This window comes from Tiliqua scincoides, chromosome 7, assembly GCF_035046505.1.
Source record: "Tiliqua scincoides isolate rTilSci1 chromosome 7, rTilSci1.hap2, whole genome shotgun sequence".
Taxonomy (NCBI): Eukaryota; Metazoa; Chordata; class Lepidosauria; order Squamata; family Scincidae; genus Tiliqua; species Tiliqua scincoides.
The window spans coordinates 21,298,383-21,316,027 of record NC_089827.1 but is presented as its reverse complement, the minus strand read 5'-3'; the positions used below and the strand labels follow the sequence as shown (position 1 = coordinate 21,316,027).

Here is a 17,645-nt window from a genome sequence, read left to right as displayed (position 1 = left end):
TCACCCTAGTAAGGGGCGGATCTTCATGCCAGTTTATGATCCCCTTCACCCTAGTAAGGGGCGGATCTTCATGTCAGTTTATGATCCCCTTCACCCTAGTAAGGGGCGGATCTTCATGTCAGTTTATGATCCCCTTCACCCTAGTAAGGGGCGGATCTTCATGTCAGTTTATGATCCCCTTCACCCTAGTAAGGGGCGGATCTTCATGCCAGTTTATGATCCCCTTCACCCTAGTAAGGGGCGGATCTTCATGTCAGTTTATGATCCCCTTCACCCTAGTAAGGGGCGGATCTTCATGCCAGTTTATGATCCCCTTCACCCTAGTAAGGGGCGGATCTTCATGCCAGTTTATGATCCCCTTCACCCTAGTAAGGGGCGGATCTTCATGTCAGTTTATGATCCCCTTCACCCTAGTAAGGGGCGGATCTTCATGTCAGTTTATGATCCCCTTCACCCTAGTAAGGGGCGGATCTTCATGTCAGTTTATGATCCCCTTCACCCTAGTAAGGGGCGGATCTTCATGTCAGTTTATGATCCCCTTCACCCTAGTAAGGGGCGGATCTTCATGTCAGTTTATGATTCCCTTCACCCTAGTAAGGGCGGATCTTCATGTCAGTTTATGATCCCATTCACCCTAGTAAGGGGCGGATCTTCATGTCAGTTTATGATCCCCTTCACCCTAGTAAGGGGCGGATCTTCATGTCAGTTTATGATCCCATTCACCCTAGTAAGGGGCGGATCTTCATGTCAGTTTATGATCCCCTTCACCCTAGTAAGGGGCGGATCTTCATGTCAGTTTATGATCCCCTTCACCCTAGTAAGGGGCGGATCTTCATGTCAGTTTATGATCTCCTTCACCCTAGTAAGGGGCGGATCTTCATGTCAGTTTATGATCCCCTTCACCCTAGTAAGGGGCGGATCTTCATGTCAGTTTATGATCCCATTCACCCTAGTAAGGGGCGGATCTTTATGTAAGTAAGTCCCATTGTGCTTGCTCCCAGGAACGTTTGCACAGGATTACAGCCTTCAAACTCCCCACTCAGCATGCCCCCCCATAGCTCATTCACCCTCTCACTGCCCCATTTCCTTCACATTTCCCCCATGATCAAGGCAAAAGCAAGCAATTGAGTGCAGCTGTTCTGTCCTCCCCAGCTTAGAGCACAATCCTGTGCGTGTCTCCTCAGAAGTAAGTCCCATTGTGCTTACTCCCAGGAAAGTGTGCACAGGATTACAGCCTTCAAGCTCCCCACTCAGCATCCCCCCCAGTTTTTGAAATCCTCTGTACAGTATGTATGCCTTTAAAGAGCACTTAATAAACACTTTGTAAACCAAATTTGACTTTGTTCTGACTTTTCTTGCCCATAGGAATGCATTAATTAAATTTCAATGCATTCCTATGGGAAAACGTGCTTCGCAAAACGAAAAACTCGCATAACGAAAGGACTCACGGAACGGATTAATTTCGTTATGCGAGGCACCACTGTACTCTCAAAGTCCACATACATTTAAATTTATATATAGCCTGCCTTATTTCAGTGCTTGCCACGGGCAACTTTCCTGCTTGCTGCATTCTTTGGAAAGCACTTCATGCAGGATGATGTCCCTTCTGACCATGACATCACTTCCCGTGGGTCCTGGATAAATTGTCATTCTAAAAAGTGGATCCCAGTGCCAAAAAGTTTGAGAACCACTGCCCCAGTGGATTGGCTGACCAATGGTCCAGTCTAACTCAGTGGTTCTGAATTAGAAATTAATGTAATACAGGTCCAGCCTATTTATACACGGATTTTTTATACATGGATTTGACTCAACACGAACGGCCCCTGCAAATGAGAAGGAATGTGCTGATCCCTGGAGAAGGGGAAAAATGCACCCCTTTAAAATCAGTTTTAAAAACTGAACAGTCCTTTAACAATAGCCTCCTTAATGAGAGAGAGAGAGAGAGAGAGAGAGAGAGAGGGCAGCTGGCTGACAATCCATCTCTCTCCAATCCTTCTCTCTCCAGGCGACCCCTTCCTTCCCCCTGAGCATGTGAAAGAAAGGTGATCCCTTTGCATTGGTGAAGGGAGGGACTGAGTGAAGTGTCTTTCTAAACTTGGAGGAGGACTGATTGATGGATTGTCTTCTTAATGACTCTTATCTTACATCACAAAGGTCAGCAAGGCTGTTTTTAAATCACCGGAGCAAAGAAACTTGTTTTTTAAATTGATTTACCATACTGCGTTTTTTGCCATGGAACCCACGCTAATAATGAGTCTCAACCTGTAATTGTATTTGTTATCCAGATTTCCACAACAAGGGCTGTTTTCAGGAATGGATTAGGTACATATAAACAAAGAAAGATGTACTAGTTTCTGGTATCTACTGAAATGATAGGAGAAGAAATGGTGGGTCATAGTCCAGAAAAGGTATAGACAGGTGCAAATGGAACAGTCTTTGAAGTATTTACCACATCGTTCCTGCAGCTGAAAAAGCAAGCCACTTTTTAAACAAAAGAGCAAACTTACCTCTTCAACTGTGAGAACTAGCAAATATTAGAAACGCTTATCATTTGCACCATCACTATGCCCACAGTGAAATTTGATTAGTTCAGTTGGTAGTTCTGCATTATGGTTTTTATGGAGAACAGAGTATCTCCTGTTTGTTCTTACTTTGTTTTCTGCATTGCTTTTTGTTAGTACCCTGTCTGAAAATTAATGATGGTGGAAATTGCAATCAATTGTATCAGGAAGGAGCTGACATTAAATCTGGGAGCATCGTTGATGAATAGTTGAAACAGGCTTAGAAAGAACACCATTCATTAGGACAACCCATAGTTCTAAAGGTTATGAGCATAAAATATTATACTTTGTTAGATGGAAGAAGCATTTCCAAAAAGTAATGAGTTTGGAATATAGTGTCACCAATTTTTGTGGTACAGAGGCTTGACAAAAAAATACAGCATAATCAATCCAAGAAGCTATACAGAAGATGCTACATTTGCATGCTGTTTATGTTTTTCACAGCACAACCTATGCATACCTACTCAGAAGTAACTTCTACTATGTATATAGGCTTGCAGCCTGACAGCCCAGTCCTGAGCTGCCTGGGGCACCCAGCCTCGGTGGCACTGAGAATGGCTGCTGCAGGAACCCGCGTGCCTCGGACTACCACAGGTGGCACTTTGGGAGAAGGGGGCTTTTGTTCCCTTCTTCTGGAAAAGGGAAGCAGCCCTGCTGAGCCCCACACGAAAGCCTTGGATCCGGTGGAGCAGAGCTCCACGGACCCGGCTCCCTCCCCCGGCACACCTCCCACTCGCCCCCTCCTCCCGCCTCCCCATCATGCCTCCCCCCGCCCTCTCTCCACTCCCCACTGGCCTCCCCCCTCCCCGGAATGCCTCCTCCCTGCCCCCTCCCTGCCCCTGCTTACTGTGCCGCGGCTCAGTGGTCTGTGAGACCACCGAGTGGCAGAGGCTGGGTGCCTGCCCTGCACTAGCCTGGTGCTAACCCAGCACCGGCTGGTGCTGGGCTAACACGGACGGTAGCCTGGCGGTAGCTTACAGCATGTTTGCAACAGTGCACGGCGGCATGAAGCCGTGGCGCCAAGCCCAGGATTGGGCTCTCAGTGGGTACAAATTGGTGAGTAATTAAGAGCATTATGAGGAAAATGTTTTGCAGGTTCTTGCCTATTTTTTCTTTACCTTCTTAGGAAGCCCTCTGAGGCTTCCCCGAGCCTCCCAATGCTTTATAATGCATTAAAAACATCACTTCCGGTTTCACAGAGAAACCAGAAGTGACATTTTTTTCCACTGTTGGTCTCAGTCTGAACCCAACAGAGGCCAAAGACAGGTCTCTGCTGGGCTCATAGGACCTTCCGGGGCTCTGCTCCCCTTGCCTCCAGAAGGGCGTGTGCAGGGGGCAGAACTGATTCATAAATAAGTGAATCCATGGATAAAGGATCTATGGATAGAGCGTCCCCCCTGTACTTGCTACCTTGTTATCCTCAGTTTTTACAATGATGGCATACGAACTGTTGTTTGGGTTTTGTTTCTGTATTTTTCCCCCCTGTTTTTCTGTTTGCTGGTGATAAATTTATCCTTTTCCCCCTTGCATCACTATAATCTCTGGTCCAATTGGCTGTAGGTTTCAAATGATACCTGGAGAAAAACTGAGGTTTTCCTGGATATGAGGGTTCTCTTCACTATTCGGTTTGTATGCTAAGCTGCCAATGTGTTGATTGGGCTCGTTCTCATTTGTGTCAAAGGGGAAGTCCAATCCCTAACACATGCATAGCCAATACTGCAACGTTTTCCTAATGGGCTAGAAGACCAGCTTAAGCAAATGAAATCAGATTCCCTGCTAGGATAAATGGGCTAACATTGTGCTGTGCAGCCAATGCAGGAGTATCTTTCCGGTATCGTAGAACTGCATTTTAACTACTTTTACAAAGTTAGGAAAAAATACTGAAATACTTCTTGAACATTTTTCATCTTTGTGTATTTTTATTTTTTTTCTAGGATGAATAAAAGATACTTACAGAAAGCAACAAAAGGAAAACTGCTAATAATAATATTTGTTGTAACATTGTGGGGGAAAATAGCATCTGGAGCAAACCATCACAAAGGTAAGAAATTGAACTGTGTTGTGCTATATGGTACTGTTGGGGCATCCAAGCCAACTCTGTAAGGCAAGGGTTGCCAACTTTAAGAAAAAATTGTTTTTAAACATACAAAATTTGGGCCCAATCCTTTCCAATGTAGCCACAATGCAATCCCAAGGTAAAGGAACAAATTTTCCCTTACATAGAAGCAGCCTCCATAACTGCCCACTCCCAAAATCAGGATGCAGTGTGGGCTGCCAATGGCACAGCTGCATCAATGCTGGCAAGTTGGATAGGATTTGGCCCTTTGTTATCTGGTTTGTTGTGTTTGGTCAGTGTTGGCAGAAGTTTTTTTTATAAGTAGTGTTGCTTTGGTTTCCCACAAATCACTCTTGAAGGAATTTTATGCCCGTGTTCTTTAATGAATTTCTCTTTTTTATCACCATATTTTCTGTTTTGTTATCTGAAGATGATAAACTTGAGAAATTGACTAGGAGTGTAATAAAGTAGCTTCTCTCATTAAAAAAAATTCATTGAACAGTACCTAAACAAGCTATAGATGAAGTTTGCAAAACGAGCCTCATAAAAAGGCCATCTTTCGAAAAATGTCCGCTGCTGCAGCATTCCAATTATCTATGCAAGTGAACATTACGAAAGAGAGAGAGAGAGAGAGTTGCGTTGTCTTGCTTATTTTCTCAATAAGACTTAAGAGACTTCTTGAGTGTCTGCAGAAATAGGGCTTCTCCCTTTCTTGCAATGCACTGCTTTAACCAGAACTATGGAACTGTGCTTGGAGTTTGACTAGCAGCCTGGAAGTACTTCTCTTTGAGCCCAATCCTATGCATGTGTACTCAGAAGTAAATCCCATTGTAGTCAATGGTGGTTTTCCCCAGGTAAATATGGATAGGATTGCAACCTTTTGTTTACTTATAAGATTACGAACCCTACCTCAGAAAACAGAATCCTTTGATGGATGAATTAATAGGGGGCACCAATTTGATTTTGGTTGTGCCCTATTAAAAAACACCTTAAGAGGTTAGGTTGCTGTGCCACGTAGCTTTGAACCTTATTCCTCACTCTGTGTTGTCTGTACATTCTTGGATTCTAATTGTGAAAATTTGATTGCATAAACCACTGTGGTTTTGTTAGCATTACTGAAAATAAAAGGGCATAAACAGGGAGTGATTTGTCATGTAAATTGGATGAATCATGGAATATTCTGAAACTTCCTATTCTTTACTTAAAAACAATCATAACTGAGAGGGGTATGAGGTAGGAATTGCATTGGTGCTGGAGGAAGAACTTTTAAAGTTTATCCCCCTCATGCCATTTCCCTGCTCTAACCCTCACCCACTCCTGTTTTCATCCTTATAAAAGCATGCATCCCAACACTGTGACTCTACACTTATGTTTCTCATCTCTCTAAGTATCTGCAAGGAAATGCAAGATCATGAATCACCTGTATCTTGTCTAGTTTGGCCCTAAAAATAATTATTGCATTTCTATAATTCAAACTGTTATATTGCTACCACTGGGATGCCAAATATTGAAAATGTGCAGTTGGTCAAAGGGTTTTAGAGTTTTGGAAGAATGCCTCTTCAAAATACAGTATATACCTGTTTGAAATATTTCATGTACAGAAGTGTTTTGTGAATACATTTCTGTCTAATGTGTATTCATAGCCCTGATGGGTAGTATTGACCAAATGATTCACAGTTGCAGACCAGTCAAAAGTTGGCAACCCCGACACCTCTGGACAGGAGCAGAGGGCCTGTGAACCTTGTATGATATAGTTATCCCTTCATCCACTTGGTGCTACTGCCTATTCCCGAGCTCATTAGACTACAAGCAAAGCTAAGGCACAAGGGAGAGAGTCGCATCTACACACTGCAACATACACTTCACACACGTCTTGATTCATGGCACACATGCCAAAAAGATTGGCTGCAGTAGAACCTCTGAAGGAAAAAGTGTTTGTTTGTCTTACTTAAAAAGCTGTGCTTGTGATTGAATGCCAGAAACTGATTCATGCTGAGTTTGCAATAAGGTTGTTAGCACTTGTGTGTCTGGCTTACCCCACAGTAGCATGGCTGAATGGTAGTAAGCGCTGATGAAAATGCATGGCTCTCACAGGCTCAGACGTCTGTAGCAACAGACTGTGAGAAAAAGAAGCCTATGATTAAATGTTTACAAACCCCGCATTTAGACATCACAGCCTAGAACTGTGATTATAATGTTCAGGTTTCCGAATCTCCAAATACTTAGAAGGCCAACAGCAATTCTCAGAAGTTAGTCGTGTAAGGCTACTTCTCATACTAACAACACATGCTTAAAGTAAGCAATGACATCCTAGCCACCAGGCAAACTCATGTTATGCACTTAAAGATTAATTTCAGTAGTATGAAAATGCCATTTGTGCTGTTTCTCTGAACACTGTTGAACTTCATCTATTGTTTAGTAGATATAATACTCGCCAGCTTTACAACTGTGCTGGGCTTCTATCGCAGCTTAAAAGTTTAAAAAAAAATTGCATTCTGTCTTACAGCTTTAGCCACCTAATTAGAATATCTATCTAGGAATCATTTGGAAATAAATGGGATCAGGAGATAGCTTTTTCTGGAATTGCTGAGCGCATTTTTTGAGTTGATAACAGTTAATGTGATTGTGAATAGCTGGAATACAGTATCAAGAGCTGTCATAAAAATGCTTTTTGCTACAAGGTAATTTTAAAGAAAATGATCATTTATACTTACAAGATGTCCTTTTCTCATTTAAGTTGAAAAATACAGCAATCAGTATTTAGTATTTACTAGATATACATAATATTTACTATGTGTATCATTTACTATGATACGCTGACTTTTATATAGATTCACACACTGTCTCATGTGTGTTTTATTTTTTAATGTGACTTATAACTGACCTCTCTGTCTGAATCAGGACTTGGACGTACCCTGTAGATGCTTCATGTAGTAAGGCACAGAAGAAAAACTTGGGCATGCCCAATGCCCTAATCATCCCTACCATGCATGGAACCTTCACTGTGAACTAAAGTCTATGAGCAGAATACCACTTACACAGTCTGACTGCTCTCTTAGGTCTTAATTTACGCAAGTGTTTCCTTTGGCTCACACTGAAATGTAGTTTTATTTTTATTATTAATAAGTTATATACTGCTTTTCAGCTGCCATAGGCTGCCACAGCTGCTCCAAATGCAACTGACATAGCAAAATATCAGCCCAGTTTTATCCCTGGTGGTGCTGTTGGGTGCAGTAGCACCCTGTATCCTGCAGCCCCACAGAGGCCTCTGGAGGTCTCCTCGGGGACCTCCAGAGGGCAGGCCCCACAATGGGGCTACTTGAGTGTGTGCCGGCTATTATGCTGACAAAGACTGGAGACCCTCCAGTGCAGGCCTTGCAGCCTGACACAAAGAATAGGCTCTGGTGGAGGAGGCCTCTGCTATCCCACCCCCTCCAGGGCCAGTCACTCCCCCCAACCCTGCCCTCCCTCTGCCCTCCCTGGAATGGCTCCCTGTGCCCCAAAAACCTTCACCACTATCTGGCGATGAAACTTACCTTTGGGTGCTCCCGTGGGGTTACCACTTGGTGCTGAGGCCCAGCGCTGTTGGCCCCTCCTCCCCAGGTGCTGCAGATGTGCCTTATAGCACATTTGCGACACTCAGTGCCGGCAGTCAGGGAGTTTAGGATTGGGCCCTAAATCTAGCTGGGCAATAGTTGGGTTGACTGGTGCTCCAGGCTGGTGTGACATGATGACATAGTGTCCCCATATTACTGTGTTACACCCCCCCCCCACATCCAGAATGGTTCTAATTTGGAGACAAATGGATGCAAGATGGGTCAAGGGGCCCATCTGCTCTCTGCCCTGAGCACTTTGGTGGCAAGTGCTGTGCACCCCCTGCAAAGAACACAGCAAACCCACAGAGTGCTGCCGGGGGCGGCCTGCGCCCCCTGTATTGGGTTCGCTACACTCCTGAAATAAATGAAAATGTGGTTCCTTGTCCTAAAAGGGCTCATGAGTCTAAAAATGCTGCTGAAGTGGCAGCAACAAACAGCCCGTGGGAGGGTGCCATGCTGAGCTAAATAGGGACAGTTACTCTTTCCTTGCTAAATATGAGAGTGACCAGTTAAAAGATGCCTTGTAGTCCAATCAGCTGTATACAAACCAGAGACTCACTACCATGTGTCATTGCAAACCTACATGCTGTGATTTCCTCTATAGCAGCTGGAGTTGGTAAAATGCTTCTACTGGTGCTTTTAGAATGCTGCATATGAATATAGTTGCTTCATAATTGTATCTTTAAATTGTGTCTATTTAAGGATTTTAGGAGCTGCTAACATTAGGAATCATTTTCTTTTTTCATTTGTTTGAAATATATTTCTGGAATGCATGGATCATTCAAGCACATACAGGCTGAGTCTCGTTATTCACGAGGGTTGTATTCCCAGAACTCAGGTGGATGGCAAAAATCACCTTAAAGCAAATCCATTTAAAAAACAATGTCCCTTTGATAGGCGATTTAAAAGCAGCCTTGTTGACCTGTGAGATGTAAGACAGAGTCATTAGGCAGACAACCCATCTATCAGTCTCTCTCCAGGTGCTTAGAAAGTCTTCACTCAGAGGCAGCGACCCCTCCCTTCACCCAGAGTGCAGTGCTGGGAAAGAATGCAAAGTGGTTATCTTTCTTCCATGTGCTCAGGGGGAAGGGAGGGGCCGCTTGCCTTGGAGTGAAGCTGTTGTAAGTATCTGGAGAGAGAATGATTGATGGATTGTAAGCTGTCTGCCCTTTCTCACATTAACAAGGCTAATGTTAAACAACCTTTTTCCTTTAATTTAAAGGGCTCTTCTCATCGCATTGAGATAAAACTGCAGGTAAAAAAATCTGTGGATAATTACCTGTATACCAATCAGCAATATTAATTTCTTTAGTTGTTTTTTCATTCCAGATGATTAACCTTTCACTTGATCTTGGCTGGCGCATATACTTTAAAAAAAATGCTTGAATTTGAGAAGCTGATATCATGCTTATTCAACCGATTGTTTTCCTGAGGGTTAAGCAAGCATATAGGCCCTGCATGATGTAGGTGTAAGAACTATTTTTCCAATTCTGTCACTCCCGGGGTACATATATTTGTGTAGCCGCCTTGAGTGCTCCTTTCTGGAGTGGAAAGGCGGGATATAAATAAATAAATAAATAAATAAATAAATAAATAAATAAATAAATAAATAGTTGGCAATTGTCCCAACCCCCTGAACTAATGGAACCTGGTTCCTGACTGAAGAAATGATTGCATCAACTGAATGGGAAAAATATAGAGGCGGCTGGTTGAAACACTGGTTTTACTGGCGGCTGGTTCATGGTGTAGTATTGCCTAGAGCAGAGGTGTCAGACATAAGGTCTGTGGGCTGAATGCGGCTCCCGGAAGCAATTTATCTGGCTCCCATTTTAATTGGTCTCTCCCAGCTTGATAATTGAGTTCTGTCATATCTTGAAAATATGACCAAGTTTTGCACATTTTCTCTTCTGTCATTTTCAGCTAATGAGTTTCTATGTGAGAACAAAATGGTCATTTCTGGCCATCATCTGCTTAATGATGTCACTTCCGGCCCTCAGCAGGCACCATGAATGCTAACTTCAGCCCTCTGTATGATATGAGTTTGACATCCCTGGCTGAGAGAGAGCGAGAGAGAGAGAGAGAGAGAGAGAGAGAGAGAGAGAGTTCTGGTGGAGCAGGTAGAAAAGAGATCACTGTGAGGTGCAGGTGACATGGTGTGAACCTGTAGTGATGCAGAAAACAGTCAAGAGTGCTATAAGGTGTAGAGAGAAAAAGAGAGGGATACCTTAGTAGTACAGACCTCTTGTACGCAGAGAGAAAAATAGAGAGCTGTGGTGTATAGAGAGAAAAATGAAGTCGACTGAGGATGCCTTAAGAAGAACTGAGTTAAAACTGTAACAGAAATGAGTTTCTGTTGCAGTGGTGGCTGGTGAGGCATGCATTAGATGAAACCAGTGGTGATGGTTGCATGATAGTTGCAATGAGGAGAATTTCACCTTTTTTTCAATGCTGGAAGGAGGATGCTACAGCCAGCACTGTGCAAGTGCACGGTTGTGTGTCTGAATAAGTGTCCCTGCTGCTATCAGCAGCCTCTGTTTGCCTAGCCAGTGAGCAGTCATGTGCTTGTATCATGATAGCTGCACATTCTTCATGTCCACTGGCAACTCTTGCCAAAAAGGAAGTACCCATGCCAAAAAAGAAAGGTAGGAATTCCTGCTCTAAATTTGTTTGCCACTGTTTAGCATAGCACTTAGCTTTCTTGAGCAGAACCCTCCAAACCCTGTCCATGGGCCTGATCTGGGGTTTGGAAAAAGCCCCCCCCCCCAATGAGCAACGCTTAATGAGTTCTGCCACAGTGCCGCTTCTTTTTCACCTCAGTTGCTGAACAGGGCTGCCCTTGCAGTCACATCTGCCTGGATATCCTGCTGCACAGCCTGCTGGGATGTTGGGCAATATATATGAGACTGCTCAGACCATCCCTGTGCAGCAATCGAGGTGAAAAGTAAGCAGCACCATGGCAAAATGGTAAGCGTTGGTCAGAACGGGAAGGGCTTTTCCGGAATGCAGCAGTCTCCAGTTTGGAGACCGCCCATCTTGAGCATCAGAGATGCTGTAGCCTACCACCACCTCTCCTTCTCACTTCCCCTTCCACTCCATTTCCCCCCTTCCCTTTGCAGTGCAGGGAGTGGAAGGAAGAGAAGCAGCAGTGAGTGTGTCAATACAAGTGAGATCCCCCTGCCAGGCAGCTGCATAAAGCAACTGTCAGTGAGCCTCAGGGATGGGCCAGCCATGCTTGCTGTTGTTTCATTTTCTTCAATCCTGGGTTCCCAGCTCTTTTTTTTTTTTTTTTTTTTTAAACGTGAGTAGGCACAAGGGCAAACTTGATGAAAGCAGTGGTGTTGGGAGGGGGATTAATCACTTCATGCTGTTTTCCAAATGTTCTCTCTCCTGAGCTGCTATTGGCTCTGTGGGGGAAAAATACAATTACAGGAATTTTCTGAATGTTTTGTTTGACCTTGACAGGCTCACGGCACAATCCTGTTGTGCCTCTGCGCTGGTGTTGGGAATACTCTGCCAGAACAGACAGTCGCAAATGTGCTGTAAAGCATGTTGCAGCAGTGTCAGTGCAGACCCTGCACTGGAGCAGGTAATCTATGTGACGAGCAGCAGAGGGGCAGAGAAAGGCAGGGGTGTGGCGCGTGCAGAGGATGGGCAGATCGGGTCTAGGAGGGGGTGGGTCCACAGTGCTGGTGCACACTGTATCCTGTCCCCCTTCCCAAGGTCTGACATGGATCCACTCAGATTTGTACTAGCGATTTAGAAGTTGCCGTTCCAAGTAGACCCATTGCCATGGCTAGAGTTTTCCCCGGGACAAGGAGACGAATGTCTCCAGACTGCAAAATTCCCCTGTGGAATACCATGCAAGCTGCACTGGCCCTGCTGCATTGGTGCAGGGCAATTTCAATCAGATTGAGCTACCCCTAGTTTGTGTATAATTCAAACCTGAAATGCCTGGGTAATGGTTTGAGTTGGTCTAAAGAGCGGTACACCCACATTTTAATTTGCCTGTCCAGCTAATTGTGATCCTTTCTAGTATGGCTTTAAAGGATGGCAGGTAGTGTCATTTTTTTCATTGCAATTTCTGTGCTATTTCTTAAAGTGCTAGGAGTGGCGCTGTATCAGTTCAATCTGTCTACCTTTCTGTCCCAGGCTGCAGCAAAGAAGTTCAAATCGTATCAAGTGAACAACCTCACAGTGTCTCTAATTAGGCTGAAAGTAACCATAAGACAGACAGCCCAATCCTAACCCATGCTAGAATGGGGAGGCTGTCCGGCCTGCCCTGTATCCAATGTGGGGCTGGGGCCGACTGCAGCTCAGCCCGAGACAAGGGGAATTCCTTCCTCTTACCCTAGCTAATGCTCACCTGTGGCCTGCCAACAGGACTGCCCATCAAAAAAAGTGCATCCGTTTTGAACTGGGCAGTACCTGACACTTAGCTCTGAATTCATCAGATTGCTACTGAAAACCTAGCACCTTTTTAATGTACATTTAATGGTGTCTGTTTCATTTCACCCAAAACTATCTGAATCCAAACCAGAGGTATTCAAACAGCTGTCATCTCTCATGTGCTTGCTGCTTTACTGCATGGTCTACATCATATGTTACTATGGTGCCTTGCTGATTTTGTCTTATATATTCACTCAAATTCTGTTGTATTTGCTTTTCAAATACCTGGCAGATGTTCTAGGGTGAATAATACAATTAAGAATCCAAAACTCTCCCTTTTTCAGGTGCCTTATTTCGCAACAGACATTCATTAGAAATGTGGAAGCAACGTTCTGCTTCATAATGTCTAGCACTTAGACTTCCTGCTTTCCATTTTTATGAAATGTTTTCAGTGAACACTGACCATTTTCATAATACCTTAGATCAGTGTTTCCCAAACTCCTGCAAGGGGGTTGGGAGCACTGTAAGTATATGCAGGGGAGTGGGGAAGGCAGCAACACAATCCCCAGGATTGCGCTGCTGCTGGGGAGGGGGGAGGCTTTTTCCACTTACCTAAGGGGATACCAGTCTCCAGGGCTTGCAGGGAGATGCCCCTGTGGGCTCCCCAAGCCTCTGTAATAGTAAAAAAAAACACAACTTGATTTAAAGCCACTTCCCGTTTTTGACCCAGGAAGTGGCTTTCAAATGAGCTTTTTAAAAACTGTTACAGAGACTTGGGGTGTCCTGCAGAAGTGTCTGCAGGGTTCCCTGTACCCCCTGAAGGCTGGCACCCCCTTAGGTTAGTGGAAAAACCTTCCCCCCTGGGGATTGTGTTACTGCCTTGCCCCCCTCCCCACCCCTTAAGGGGCCAGGGATAAGTGCTTCCCAGACTGGTGGGTCGCGACCCACCAGTTTGGGAACAAATGCCTTAGTTAGAAGAGTTTTTTTCCATTGCTAATTTTCTCTTAATTAATGGGGAATTTAAAAAAGTTAGTGAAGTTGAGAAGCACAAAGGACCTGAATCTATTCAGCAAACTGTGGGCCCCATCAGGCCTATCATGGCTTTTGGATTGGTCAGCTGAGGGCGAAAGACAGATGCGTAGGACTCAAAGCAGCTTTCTTCTGATGGTCCATTTGAAAAGACAGCTGTGCTTATTAGCTAATCAACCACTGGGATGTTAGTCCTGTCTTCCCTGCTCACTCACCTGCCTGCTTGCTTCTATTCCTGTCCTTTTCTTTGTTAACTGGCAAAAGGTGGCCACATACCTGACTTAGAAGGAGACTGTATGAGGAACAAATGAGAGAATTGCCTGCTCCTATTCACACCGTGCATCAGTCCAGAGGAGAAGAAGAGGGTGTGGCAACCTTATTAGTAATTATTACTTATATATGACTTTTCAACAAAGTGGTTTACAGACATCAAATAATTAAATGGCTCCCTGTCCCCAAAGAGCTCCCAATTTAAAAAACTACAGAAGAACAACAGCAAACGGCCACTAGAAAAGACATTGTGCTAGGGTGAAAAGTTACTCTCCCCCTGATAAATATAAGAGGAGTACCAGTTGAAATGTGCCTCTTGCCCTCTTATCTTCTCAGCTGGGGCTCAGGTAGCTGACTTGCTTTGCTTATTTCCTCAGCTGGAAGTATGGAGAGAGGCAGCTGTGACAGAGGGCAGGTAGGCAAGTGAACAGGAAGGGTAAGAGCCCAATCCCGAGCTGCTCAGCACCCAGAGCAGCAACACCACCGAAGTGGCTGCCATTGCATCCTGTGGACTTCAGGCAGCTGCTAGCATCTCCTCAGGGGAAGGGAAAATTTGTCCCATGCCCCTGGGGTAAGGCCCAAGCCCTGCAATGGGGCTACTCAAGTTTGCACCATTTTGCTATTTTGCTGCCCCAGACTTGAAAGGCCCCATGTCGGGCAGGGAGGCCAGACGTGGGCTTCTGGAGCCGGCAGAGCAGAGCTTTGCAGGTCCTGCCCCACTCCCCCCCACCTTGCTTCTCTACCCCAACTCCAGAATGCCTCCTCCCCACTGCAACTGACCTCTCTAGCACCTGGAGCTCAACCCTTGCTCTGCCGATGTGTGGTGGGCCTCCAGTTGGTGCTGGCTCAACGCAAACTGGTGCTGACCCGGCACCAGTGCTGACCCAGCGCTAAGTATCATGGGTGTGTTTTAAGGAATGTTTGCAACACTCAGTGCCAGCGGAGGGCTGGCACAGAAGGTTCAGAATCGGACCCTAAGACTGTCATACCAGCATTTGAGATCGCCTACTTTTGTACAATCCGGCTCGTCCTCTCAGGTCATCAGAGAAGGCCTTTTTACATGTGCCGCCGCCTAAAGAGGTACGTGGGGCGGCGGCAAGAAATAGGGCCTTCTCAGTAGTGGCACCAGTGTTATGGAACTCCCTTCCCCTTGACTTGAGAATGGCTCCCTCCCTCGAGACCTTTCGGCGAGGCCTGAAGACCTTGTTGTTTACACGAGCCTTCTGACTCTATGGCCTTTTTAACATCTTTTATACATCTTTTAGTTTTTTACAGGCGTGATTCCTCCTTGAACTGCTGTTTTATGCTCTTTTTATTCTGACTTTTATCTGATTACTGTTTTTATGGTTTCTCTTAATGTGTTTTTAATATGTTTTTTTTCTGTTAAATTATGTTTTAATTTGTTTTTTTTGTTGTAAGCCGCCCTGGGTCCCTTTGGGGAGAAGGGCAGGATAAAAATAAAGTTTATTATTATTATTATTATTATTATTATTATTATTATTATTATTATTATTATTATTATTATTATTTGATTCTCTGGGATACATGGCTGTCCTTTCAACTGAAAAACCATGTTCACTGTGTGGCCAAAGAACACATGGTTAATTTTTTTTTTTATGTCAGATCTGCCTTCGCCGTGTCTCCAGTTCATCTCCTCCCTTCCACCTGCCATTGGCATTGTTTGCTGTGCTGCTATATTTATTCATATGTGACCTACTTTTACACATGATAGGTAAGACTGGGGTGTCAGCTATCACCAGCAGCAGCAGAAAGCTTGCTCCAGTGAGGTGACATCTCCAGGATGGCAGCAGGAACTGACCCGTTTTGTTGTGGCGGAACAGTTTGGTATGGTATATTCAGAACTAACATGTACACAGTGATGTTAACAAAAAGCAAACATAAAGGTAGCAGATTGTGACTCTTGGAACAGCTGAAGTTCATAAATATTAGTGATTTTGATTTCCCCTCAAAAATCCAGCCTTGGTTTCCTTTTGGCCTATAACTTTGGTCTAATAAATATGTTGCCATTCAGGTAAGCACGATTTATGTGTGTGAGTCCCATGCAAGACTCCCAAGAAAATAAGCACTTAAGGGTAGCATGACTAGTGCCAAATGGAAAAGATTTAAAAAAAACAACACATAAATTTACTCTTAACTGTCAGCCAGGCTTTTCCAAAGCTTTGTTATATTATCTTAGTAGAGCGACATGAGCAACTACAACAAATTCTTTTTGTTTCTTTGTTTCAGCTGAAGGTTACATCAGCCTACTTTTAAATGACAATAAAGCTTGATCAGACAAATATGAAAAGTTAAAGCTGACATATCCTCTATACCAGTGTTTCTCAAACTGTGGGTCGGGACCCACTAGGTGGGTCACGAGCCAATTTCAAGTGGGCCCCCATTCATTTCAATATTCTATTTTTAATATATTAGTCTGGTATGTGACTGCATTTGGGGAAATGTTACAGGTCTTTACTTTTAACAGGCTACTATGTACATGCTTTAAACCAGGGGTGCCCAAACCCCGGCCCTGGGGCCACTTGCGGCCCTCGAGGCCTCTCAATGCGGCCCTCAGGGAGCCCCTAGTCTCCAATGAGCCTTTGGCCCTCCGGAGACTTGTTGGAGCCCACACTGGCCCGACGCAACTGCTCTCAGCATGAGGGCAACTGTTTGAGCTCTCATGTGAGCTGTGGAATGAGAGCTCCCTCCACTGCTTGCTGTTTCACGTCTGTGATGCAGTAGCAGCAGCAAAGGAAAGGCTGGTCTTGCTTTGTGCAAGGCCTTTTATAGGCCTTGAGCTATTGCAAGACCTTCATTCATTCATATAAGTTCATCTTTAATATATTCATTTATGTAAAATTATGTAAATTTATTCAAATTTTAAATGCAAATTAATTATTTTTTCCCCAGCCCTCGACACAGTGGCAGAGAGATGATGTGGCCCTTCTGCCAAAAACTTTGGACACCCCTGCTTTAAACAATTATAGTAACTCCTGCCTAAGAGTGGGTAGGATTCCAGCCTAGGATTGTTAAAAATTTTTCCTGCTTGATAATGTCACTTCCGGTCATGATATCACTTCTGGTGACTCCTGACAGATTCTCACTCTAAAAAGTGGGTCCTGACTCTAAACATCTGAGAACCACTGCTCTATACTGTTATAGAATCACAGTTAATATTAAAACTATATAATATTCTGGGTCTCATCCAAAGGGGAGAGGTTAACATTCTATCTTTATTCCTTGATTTCCAGGTGGGAGAATGACCATCACAGGTGACTTATGCATCATTCTCTCTTGCATGACAGCTAGAAGTATGCGTGTGTTGAGAGAGGAGAAAGTTCAAGTACAAGTTGTGTTTCCTCTGTTGCTGCTTTTTTTGCACTGAAGCGGTGCTGAGGCAGGGGGTGTCATGTAAGGTCTGCAAGCTGTATCCATGCCACAAAGCCCTTTCTCCTCTCCCATGGCCTTGCCCTTCTTGTGTGTAGCCATCCAACCAAGGTTCAGTTGTTTGGGGGGAAATGGGGACATAGACAGGCCAGCCTGAACTTAGGGCAATGAATGGACACAAATTGGACATTGAAAATGGCTGAATGGTACAGAAGCCATTTATTATTTAAAGTTCTATTATGCTTTCCAGCAAAAAAGGTTCTGAAGACAGCCCACAAAATAAAATATGATGCAGTAAAAACACAATATCTAAATAATGATCCAATCTTATGTTTGCCACCTGTTGGCAATACTTCTCAT

General features: G+C 44.3%; 1 protein-coding gene across 1 annotated transcript in view; it reads left to right on the top strand.

The window, feature by feature from the left end:
• The first annotated feature begins 4,496 nt into the window (after positions 1–4,496).
• TAFA2 (TAFA chemokine like family member 2) overlaps positions 4,497–17,645 on the top strand; it is a 35,306-nt gene continuing 22,157 nt past the window's right edge. The window contains exon 1 of the mRNA XM_066634283.1: positions 4,497–4,602. Coding sequence (XP_066490380.1) covers positions 4,497–4,602 — 106 coding nt within the window. The remainder of the gene's footprint in view (positions 4,603–17,645) is intronic.